General features: G+C 52.4%; 1 protein-coding gene across 1 annotated transcript; it reads left to right on the forward strand.

The window, feature by feature from the left end:
• The first annotated feature begins 4,510 nt into the window (after window positions 1–4,510).
• On the forward strand, window positions 4,511–10,575 carry LOC109783283 (MLO-like protein 9). Its single transcript, XM_040388549.2, has 13 exons — window positions 4,511–5,404; window positions 5,508–5,565; window positions 5,652–6,022; window positions 6,142–6,258; window positions 6,371–6,431; window positions 6,540–6,628; window positions 6,727–6,801; window positions 6,878–6,966; window positions 8,823–8,872; window positions 9,105–9,145; window positions 9,290–9,499; window positions 9,590–9,657; window positions 9,745–10,575. The coding sequence occupies exons 1-13, from the start codon at window positions 5,078–5,080 to the stop codon at window positions 10,025–10,027; spliced, it is 1,839 nt and encodes a 612-aa protein (XP_040244483.1). The 5' UTR covers window positions 4,511–5,077; the 3' UTR covers window positions 10,028–10,575.
• The last annotated feature ends 815 nt before the right edge of the window (window positions 10,576–11,390 follow it).

Genomic DNA, 11,390 nt, shown 5'->3' on the forward strand with positions numbered 1-11,390 from the left:
GCTAAAATATTAGAATATTTGTATCCTTTGCAACGCAGGGCCAATTGCCTAGTGGAAAAAGAAAAAGAATAGCTCATCTTATGAGCCCATTGGCACTGTTAGGGCATATCCAACGGCGAACCGCAAAATCCCCCCTCTCCTCCCTTCCCCGCATCCGTCCACGGACAAGGCGGGCCCAATCCGCGGATACAGATGCGGGAGACAGCCGTCCAACACTGTTCGCATTTATTTCAACAACTTTTTGAACCAAGTGGGCGAAATTCATGTAAACACAACTGATTTCATATAAACCGAACGACATTCATTACATTTTCAGCATTTTTTAACTAAAACTATACCGGAGTAAGGTAAAGCTAGTCTACAGCGGATATCCATGCGGACAGCACAGATACCCTTGACTAGTCGACGGCTGTCGCCGGTGAATCTCCATTGTCTTCCCCATGTCCGGCAGCCCGCTGCGGGACTGTCGTGAGCCCTAGAGTATATGCTTCAGCGCAACGGGTTGCTCGCTTCCCCATGTTCGTCAGCGCTGCTCATTCGAGTGGAACCCGCGCAATGTGCTTCAGCTAGAGGGGAAGGGGACGATGATGGCCTACTACCGGGCAAGACACCGGTTGTGTATGTCGGTGTCGCCTCGATGGTGGCCTTCATGGGACCCAAGCGGCGGCGGCCTCCGTGTTCTACTTTTCCTCAATGATGACGACAGTCGCGGACGTGCTGGCCATCGTTTCGTCCATCTCTGCAAAGCCGACTTCTTTCTCTGCCGGCAGGGTGCGGTTCTGTGTATGTTGAAAGCATATGGGACAGTCCCGGGCACGAGAGCAGTGGGACAAACGGCGTCGTCCATGGCAGCCACGATGCCCATGCCGCCGTGCTCCCCCGCGTGCCGACCTGGTGCAACTAGCCGCTCCTCAGGGAGCTGGCTTGGAGCGGCGAGTTGTTGAATGTCGCACCGGTTTGGAGATTCTGCATCCATGAGCTGGGCTGCAGCCGCCTATATCCAGGGGCGGGCCCACCTCAATTCAAGGGTATTCAGTTGAATACCATTATTTTTGCCAAAAAAAACTAGGTATATGTATTGTATATCATGTGTATGTAGAAGAAAAAATGAAACCGATGCAATAAACGTGCTAGCTAACCAATTCAGCCCAAAAACAGAGGCTAGCCCAGCTTGCAATCCTCCCTCGCCACCCACGCCTTGGCCCATAGGCCCAAACTGTTTCAGGTTGCACCATGCGCGCACGCCATGTGCTGGTTCAGTTTCCTTCCCTGTTCCCAAATTCTATCGATCTAGGTAGGGCGTGTTTGGTTGTAGTAGTGAACAGTAGCTGCATTGCATACACATCTCAACCCAGCCTGACTCTGGAGAAACAACCTCATATGCGACATCTGCAAGTTGTTTGGTTGCCTGCATACGGACTTCCTGCATTAGGGGATCAACTTTGGCACGTTGTTTGGTTCCCTGCATTGTCTCGACGCATACAACTACATGTTGTTTGGTTGCCCGCATGGGGTATGATTAAGAGCTAGCACTTGCACTTAACACACAGGGTTAAGAGCTAGCAGAGGAAGGGGGGAGAAAAAATGTAGTGTGCGCCGGACCATGGCGATTGCAGTGGATAGTGGTCGTGGTGCCGTGTCCGACATGATGAGCATGGAGTCGTGGACGAGCGGCCCCGTCGACGGCACGGCGAGCGACACCGTCGGCGAACTAGTTGCGGTGCTCACGCAAAGACAATCGACAGAGGAGGAGAATGTGGTGCTCGCGCCATGGTATCATTAGTGCAGTGGACGAGAGAGGAGGCCGAGATGATCGACGTCGGAAACGACTCCAGTGTAGTAGGGCGAGAGAGAGAGGAGGCCAAGATGATCGACCCCGTCAGCGGCGTGGCGAACTGCAGTGTGCACGGAGGCATAGGACACAAGAAAGTAGTGTGCGCGCCATTGCAGCATCAGTGCAGTAGGAGGACGACAGAGAGTAGGCCGAGATGAGCGACGCCGGAAACGACTCTAGTGTAGTAGGACGTGGGTAAGGAGATCAAGGGGAAGGGCTTCGGCTTCGAGAGGGACGAATAGAGGGCTTTGAGCAGAGGACAGAGGAGCTCGACATGGCGGCGTCAGTGCAGTAGACTGCTGTTCAAAGAGAGACGAAGCTACGATCGTCAAAACCAAAAACTTACAACACAAATGTTGTGAGGAACTGCGAGATTAGGCTGCTGGTCAAAGAAAATTTCAAATGATCGATCGTGCGCGACGAATCTGACAAAATTCGTCCAGAATAGCTCCGAACGGGAAGACGAAATTAAGAAGTTACGAGTGACGAAACTACGAACCGATCGCCTGAATGGAACCGTAGCATCGAAGTGCATCTTTTTCGTGTAGAGCTTACCTCGAATCGCAGCAGCTTATGTAGATCAGAGGGAGGAGATTAGATAGGAGCTTACTGGAGGTTGAAGAAGACCTCGTATCCCTCCGGTCTCCACTTGTGCAAGGGCCCGCTCGGTGCGCTCGGCTCGGGCTGGCTCTAGAGAAACTACAGATTCGAGCATTTCCAACGAGTCAGGCTCTAGGCTGCTTTAAAAAACGTGCGATGCAGGCCCAATAATGAAACCAGACAATCAAACAGGCCTCTTCCTTTCAACGCGGGCCTGGTTGGGCTCTATGCAGGCAAAGCACCCCCGTAATGAACCGGCGGCAGGGACGGGCAAGCGGCACATCATCCAGATCCCAGCGGTACGTGTACGTCATCCATCCCCCGCTCCCTCTGGTACTGATCTTTGCACGCATCGGTCTTCAATTTTAAAGCTCTAGGTTCACATAGCAGTACATATGATTTGTTCATCGAAATTAGATGTATTCATCTTTTCTTTTGTTGCTAATTAGATTTTGGTTATTGATTTCTCTCTGTATCTCCTGCTTCTCAGCTTGTGTTTAAAATAGTTCATTGATACCCTCTAACAGACTAGCAAACTAATATTCCTCCAGTGTTGCCAAACATGCAGATTCTTAGTTAAACTGAACTCATTTTCAAAGTATCAAGGATAGGACGGTCATTCTGTAATTTGTCATTTTTTTATCATTTTTTATTTTCCATCTCTATATATCTTAGATGTTGCCACTTCGATACTTGAAGAATTAGTATTTTCAAGGAACGGGTTTAATGGAGGAAGATGGGCAGTCTGTGGCCGTTTGAATGCGGCGAAAAGGTGTATTCAGTCGGGCGGTGCTCTCCGGGCCGACGCACCACTTCAATACCGACAGTGAGAGGTCGCCTTCGTCTGCGCCACCCTCCCATCCGGTCAAATCACAGCATCAATGTCGGCTGTTGCATGCTCTGGGTCGGTATGAATGCGGCGTAGCAAGCGACTCGAGCGTTCGATTGAAATCACATGAGAGGTGGGTGGATTTTTTTTTTATGAGCCAGGGCGATCAGACGCGGATATGACAACTATCCAGACGTCCGCAAAGTCTTCATGTTTGTTTCCGGTGTATGGGAAAAAATGTGTTTAGACTGTCCAACGGACTGATATGCGGGCGGGGTCGGAGTTGAAGATGCCCTTAATTTTCATGGAGTAAAGTCTATTTTAAACCTTAAACTCGTAGAGATAGTCTGAATTGAACCCTCAACTTTGAATCCCTGAAATCTGCACCCTGTATTCGTCCATCCCGATCAATTTCAACCCTAAACCAATCCTACAATATTTGTTGCATCGGGAAAAAGACAATCCCAGCCGGGAACAATTGTTTCTGTCACTGACTCCGCGGGCCTACATGTCATATTCATCTTCCCTACTCTATACATCCGAGCGGTGTGCCGCTTGCCTTCAACGCCCCGATGTCGTCTTCTGTTCCTGGTGTGCACCCCGCCCCGAGAGGATGGCCAGCGCAAGGATGACCATTGAACGTCGGCGAGGGCCCTCCAGAGCACCGCCGCCGGGGCGTCCCTTCTCAACGCCGGAGCAGTGTGTGCCCATTGATGCCGATGCGGAGGACGGCGGAAACAACATGACTAGCAACGCAAAGACCTGCTCAAGGCAATGACCTGACGTGGACGGCGGCGGCGCGCAACAGTACGCACAGTAACCCTCGAGCACCGCCTCGCCCCACGCACAGGAGGCGTGGAAGTTGGCGTCGTGTACGTCGGCCTCTCGGCGTCGCACGCGCCACGGAAGAACACCACGTCGGCGTAGCATTGTACGTCCGCCCACGCGCCGGTGAAGATGAGTCGCAGAAGTGGACGCGTTTCCGGCCAGCGGCATGATCCACAAACTCCGACAAGCAAATACCGCGCTTCAGACCTCAATCCGGAGGATGCACTGGAGGGGTAGCAGTTCTTCTTGGTTCCCTGCCGCACTCGAGGGAGATGACAGCGAGAAGTACCGCCGCGGCTCCCTGCTGAAGATGAGAAGAGAAGGGCGCTAGCAGCATGAGCTTCTCCACCGTCGCACGATGACCGTACGTTCGTGCCTTGCGGCCAGGTGCAGCGCCGTGTCCCCAGCTCTAGGTTTTTTTTTTGCGGGGTCAGCTCTAGGTTGATTTAACTCAATGAGACGCAAGTACAAAGCTATGCAACTACCTGCCTGATTGATTGTTTGCTACATGCGTATGCAAACACAAGGAATTTTGTCAAGAGAATATGAGGAGGGGATCAATCCATTTGGCTGGAAGAGAACAAGGAAGCAGATGAATCTGACATGTCGACCTGCATCGTCAGTGAGAGTAGCCAGTGAACCCGGTCGGGATCGTGCTTTTTCTGATGCGCCAAACAGCCTAAGGTCAAGGTTGACCGGGATTAGAAAGCATAGGGTGTCGATTTCACGGATTAAGAGTTCAAGGTTTGATTCCAACGAGACGTACGAATTCAAGATTTAAAATAGACTTTACTCTTTCCCATGTGAGGCATCTGTTACTCGGTGCGGCTGGAGTCGGGATGGTTGCAATTAGTGTCCACGTGTCGCGGGCTGGATGTATATAGCAGAAAATAAAGAGAAGAGAATTATTGACGGAGCGTGCGTGGTTCGCGCGCAGCCTCTGTCTGCAAATGAGCAGCTAGCGCTTTCTCCTCCGCTCACCGCGCATGCACGCACGCGGAGCAAGAAGAACGACGAATCTCCGACTCGATCGGCCATTGACGCCCTCTTCCTCCTCCTTGACCCCGTCTCCAGTTTATCTGCGCCACCCTCTCGCCCGTCTCCCTCCTTTGCCCGCCTCTCATCCCGGCCGTCTCAAGCCAGAACGCAACGGCCGGCCGCGGGTCGGCAGCAGAGCAAACATGAGCGGGGGAGGAGGGGGCGGCAACTCGAGGGAGCTCGACCAGACGCCGACATGGGCCGTCGCCTCCGTCTGCGGCGTCATCGTCCTCATCTCCATCCTCCTGGAGATGGGCCTCCACAAAGTCGGAGAGGTCCGTCAGTCAGACCATCCATGTCACCCTGCCAAGCAATCTGCTTTTGTTTGCTCTGCTCACATGCATGCAAATGCATGGTGGTGTTGGTTCGTTGTTTCAGTGGTTCGCGCACAGGAAGAAGAAGGCCATGGTGGAAGCCCTTGAGAAGGTCAAGGCAGGTGAGGAAGAAGGCACCGAGGGTTGCCATTGATGGTCTATGAATTTAATGACACGTAACGACATGGATGTTGATGATGTGGTGCAGAGCTGATGGTGCTGGGGTTCATCTCGCTGCTGCTGGTGTTCGGGCAGAGCTACATCATAAAGATCTGCATCTCCGAGGCTGCCGCCGACACCATGCTCCCATGCCGCCTCAAGAAGGCCACCGTCGAGGTCGAGATCGCCAAGGACGGCGGCCACGGCGCCCCCGCGGAGGAGCACGGCGCTAAGCAGCCGGAGGAGCATTTCAGCCTCGGCACCAATCCCTTCACCGCCACCTCCTTCAGCGTCCCCCACAGGATGCTCAGTGAGGCCACCTCCTTCAGCGTCCCCCACAGGATGCTTAGTGAGGCCACCTCCTTCAGCGTCCCCCACAGGATGCTCAGTGAGGCCAACATGAACATCAAATGCCCCCCGGTCAGCACCAATCTCATTCTCATCTACAGTAATCAATTAATTTGCTGATGAAGAGAGGGGAAAAGAAAAATCTTTGCATCCGGCAGTAAGACGAATTCCATCCCTGAAATCAATTGCAGGGGAAGGTGTCCCTCATATCGATAAACGCTCTGCACCAGCTGCACATCTTCATCTTCTTCCTGGCCGTGTTCCATGTCTGCTACAGTGCCACCACCATGGCACTCGGCAGAGCCAAGGTCTATCTAGAAATTTCATAATTAATCACTGTTCTCTTCTTAACCATTAACTCGATCATTGCCTCATTGGTTGCGAGGGATGCGTGATGATTTCACCATTAATTGATTGCAGATACGAGGATGGAAAGAGTGGGAAAAAGAAGCAGTGGGCCAAGATGAAGAAGTCACTAACGGTGCGTCCATTTTTTTTTTCTCTCACTCTTCAGAGCTACTAAAACACAAGCACACACGTCGATCTTTTAATTTCCTCTGAGCTAACGGCGGCGCCATTGCTGCCGCAGATCCGTCGCAATTCAGGTTTACGCACGAGACATCGTTCGTCAGGCAGCACATGAACGTCCTCAACAAGACCCCGGCCTCGTTTTACATCGTAAGCTAGATTGATCAGCGAAATGTTTCCTTCAGAGTTCAGGCAGAGCACAATGTTTGCATCGTTTTGCTGACCCATGGATGCAACTCTGAGCGCAGAGCAACTTCTTCAGGCAGTTCTTCAGATCGGTCCGGAGGGCCGACTACTGTGCGTTGCGCCACAGCTTCGTCAACGTAAGTACCAAGGCACTAATCACCAAGTAATCTGCATGTCGGCTAGAAATCCTTAATTGTGGTCTTGCTGTTGCAGGTTCATTTGGCTCCTGGCAGCAAGTTTGATTTCCAGAAGTACATCAAGCGGTCTCTCGAGGACGATTTCAAGGTCATCGTCGGGATCAGGTGAACAATAACAACTCACTTCACCAATTTCATGAAGAAAAAAATTGATTTCATCCTACTTTATAGATAAAGTAACACGGCCGAACGATACAAGATGTTGAGGAAACCCTTTACAAAGCAGATAAAAAACAGACAAACAAACAAAAAAAGCAACACAGAGGAATGTGCACTACTGGACGTCACCACCTTGTTGTCAGGCAAGAGTTCAAGAGTGACCATAACACGAAGCTAACCATGAGATCGATGAAGAACGAACCGGTGCCTCCTGGAAGGACCACCGGGACTTCACCGCGACACCCTCGCCAAACTCTCATCGCAGAGGCCCATCTGCCTTCTTGCTCTGACCCCCGGAGTGCCGATCATGCCGAGGGCAGTTGAGATGAAGAACACTGGCTATGAGGTCACATGTAAAAGATAGGAGGTGAACAAGACCGCCACACATCCTAGCCAACGATGTGTCAAGCTACGATCCAAGCTCAGACGAAGACACCACCTCGCTGCGACCGGATGGTACTTGGGCTCCTGGATGACACGCCCAAGAGGGTCATGGAATCGTGCCACCGCCGTCGAGTTCAGATGAGCAAACATGACTTTCCACCCATAACCCTTCTGCTGGCAAGAGGACCACAACAACGCCCCCCCCCCCTAAGGGACACGACACCCATAGGCGGTGTCGTTGCTAGTGCCGAAGTGTAGACCTTTCGCTAACTATGTTCCTCGCGTCACGCCAAGGTAGCTAGGTCACCGAGCCCCCCTCGAGTGAACGTCCACAACGACCGGATCTAGGCCTACATATCAAGATCTGGGCACGACCCATAACACCATCCACATCGGCAAAGGAAGAAATCAACACCACCGTTGCGTTGCTCGCTAGAGAGCTAAGAGCTAACCTGCAACCCGCCATCCAGGGGTTGCCACCCCAACTCCGGTATCACAACCTCACGCATCCTCTGCATTCTTCCTCGTCCATGTCCACCGGAGGAAGCCACTAGGACCCTTCTGAAGACCCAGATTGGCCCTAGCTTGCGGCATCGGCCGATATAGCCGAGGCCGAGCTCGTCGGCGGCCCGCACCCATCCACACCTCAATCTGGGTGGGAAGGACCCTGCCGAGGAACCCAACCCACAAGCAAGCCAGAGGTACCACAACCCGTATGTCACGACCAACCCAACCTAGGTCGATGACTGGATCTGGGTATATGCAGGAACTAGATCCGGGCTGCACTCCTCGACCACGTACTAGACAAGATGGTCACATACCCCTCTAGCCTTGACCACCCAGCCCCTCGTCGGCGACCAACCAATGACGGCGGAGGAAAGGAACTGACGGCGACGCATCGGGCTAGGGTTAGGTTGCGGTCCTCACCCCAGAGCAGAGCGAGGTGATCCAGGATGGGAGAAGATGGGTCAGTCGCTACTGAGACGCACGGGGCTTTGCTCAGCATCGTCGACCTACGGTGACAAGCGGAGGGACGGGAAGGGAGGATCTCGAAGAAGGGGGCGCTGCCCGTGTCGCCCCGGAGCGACACGATTTCATTCTCCTCTCTAGTGATTTCATACTGCCATGTTGCTAACTGAATCTCTTCCTGGCAAATCTATACTTGTAACTGCATACTTATACTTACTTAATATAAAAAGAGCAAGTTGTGGAGATCCAACGCATCTCACCCGTTCAATCAATCGTGTCTATCCAACGGCGCTAAACATGTTTAAAACCAGTGTCTGCCTAGGAGTAATATAATCATGCAATGCAATTAATATCTTGCCTAACGGTCCGTGCATTGTATAGTAGTACTCTACATGACTACTACTTCGTAGTAAAAACTGTTTCTCTGAGCGTTGTGGTTTTTTTGGCAGCCCTATTCTGTGGGCGTCTGCACTCATCTTCCTGCTCGTCAACATCAACGGTGAGTGAATCAGCTAATTAACTAGATCCACCAAACAAACCACTCCATGATTCCCACCTAACTGAGCATCCCATGTCACTCTGCTTCGGCACCATGTTTACGCCACCTTTGGTTGTGCCATGTGATGCCCCCCCCATTGTATTCTCATTTCAACCTTTTCTATCAATAAAAGATACGCAAGCTTTGCGTATTCGCGAAAAAATGATTCCCACCTGACGAGGAATGATTTCAGGGATGCACACCATGCTCTGGATATCCATCATGCCGCTGGTGGTAAGTCGATCTCAACCTCAATCTAGTACCATGCATGCATGCATCCCTCCATGATTGATTGATTGGTAGATACTCAATCTCAATCTGGAGTTCTGGACTGGTGGATGGTTTGATGGAATGTGGATGGTGGTGGCGCGCGTGCAGATCATCCTGTCGGTGGGCACGAAGCTGCAGGGGATCATCTGCCGGATGGCGATCGACATCACGGAGCGGCACGCGGTGATCCAGGGGATCCCGCTGGTGCAGGTCAGCGACAGCTACTTCTGGTTCAGCCGCCCCACCTTCGTCCTCTTCCTCATCCACTTCACGCTCTTCCAGAACGGCTTCCAGATCATCTACTTCCTCTGGATCCTGGTAAATTTCACCTCCCTCCTCCGTCGTGCCATCCATCTTGATGACCATGAATCTAGCTCGATTTGATTTGATTTGATTTGATGCGTGCAGTACGAGTACGGGATGGACTCGTGCTTCAACGACTCCAAGAAGCTCGTCGTCGCGCGGCTATGCCTCGGGTAAACCAACCAACCAACCAAACCTCAAATGAACCATGGAGTCCAAGATTGATACGATCTTGTCCGGCGCGCGGTGTATGCATGCAGGGCAGTGGTGCAGGTGCTGTGCAGCTACGTGACGCTGCCGCTCTACGCGCTGGTGTCGCAGATGGGGTCAACCATGAAGCAGTCCATCTTCGACGACCAGACCTCCAAGGCGCTCAAGAGCTGGCGCGCCGGCGTCAAGAAGAAGCCGGCGGCCCAGTCTTCCAAGCACGGCGGGTCGCCCTCGGGGAGCCCGCGCGCCGGCAGCCCCAAGGGCGCCCACGAAGGCAGCACCGGCATCGCGCTCACGCAGAAGCAAGGCGGGGGCGACGACGGCGCGCCATGATATCATATGTACGCGCCCGAGGATCCATGATCCATTCGAGCACGCTGTTTGATTCTTTGTACCAGTACACGTAGCAGCAAGCAAACACGTCTATACATGTGTGTGAGTGTATATGTATATGCATCTGTGCATAGCTTACGTAGGACACGCAGGAAGGGAGGAGTTGCATCTTTTTTCTTGTTATTATCACTTCTACAATTTAATTTAACTAGGGTGTTGTTGTATTCATGTCGACTAATCATTTGCTAACTCGAAAGGTGTAATTGCAGTTCAAACAGATATGAATGACGTTGTGTCAGGACTTGGGTTCTTGTACTCCTTTGGTTTGCTTATGTTTCCATTTTCATTCCCCCTCGAGCTCAAATGCATGCGTTCACAATTTCAAATTGATTGCCGAATTTGGTTTTTTCGTAGCTCCCAACTGAAATTTAATTGACGTGTGTTTAGAGCGTCACTTCTCTATGATACTGTGTTTTTCTAAGAATATATTATTTGAAACCTTTGAAAGATATCTTTCACTTGTTTTTCACCGGTTTCCACTGGGTATATTAGGGCATCTCTAAGGCGGACCCGTAAACCGCCGGCATACATCAGGACGCACTCTCCGGATGGCAAAAGCCATTCAATGCGAACCTATATCGGTCCGCGGCGTGGTCCAGACGCATTTGTTCCCGCAAATTGGAGACAAAGTGAGGGAGCTTTGTGGGAGTCCGGACAGTAAACACGTAGGACTCCGACACCCTCGGCCCACCCATCCCCCCTTCCCGGTCCCATTTTCTTCCACTCCACCCCTTCTTCCCATTGCTTTGCATCTGCACCATCCACCTCCGCCGTCGCTGTTGTATGCCTCCGGCCGCCACAAAGCCATTGCCGGACGTCCGCAACCAGCATCGATGCGCCCGCTCGCCTCTACGACAGCACTGCCCACCCTGGAGCCATTTGTACCCAGGTACACTCCGCCCCCTGTCGATGTCCTCCATGGCGGACATCACGCTCTACGGGTGTTCGGTCATATGCCATTGAGCTTATCACTACTGCAGGAATGCCTAGCCGTGGCGGGCGCAAAAAGCCCAATAGTGGCGGGCGAGGCACCCAGGGCCGCCCGCCACCGACCACCCGCCACTGCTAAGGGGGCATCAGTGGCGGGCGCCCGACCGCCACCGGGATGTTGTTTCCTGTGGTGGGCGACATTTCGTACCCGCCACAGAAACCGTTGCGCAGTGGCGCTTTTCCCGCCCGCCACTGGATAGATAGGTTACAACATACCAATTGTTGGCACTGCAGGTTGACGCACATTACTCCAAAAGGCGTAGTCATATAATTCTCAATATAACTGAACCAGACTGAATCATTTTGAGAACAA

This window comes from Aegilops tauschii, chromosome 5, assembly GCF_002575655.3.
Source record: "Aegilops tauschii subsp. strangulata cultivar AL8/78 chromosome 5, Aet v6.0, whole genome shotgun sequence".
Classification (NCBI taxonomy): domain Eukaryota; kingdom Viridiplantae; phylum Streptophyta; class Magnoliopsida; order Poales; family Poaceae; genus Aegilops; species Aegilops tauschii.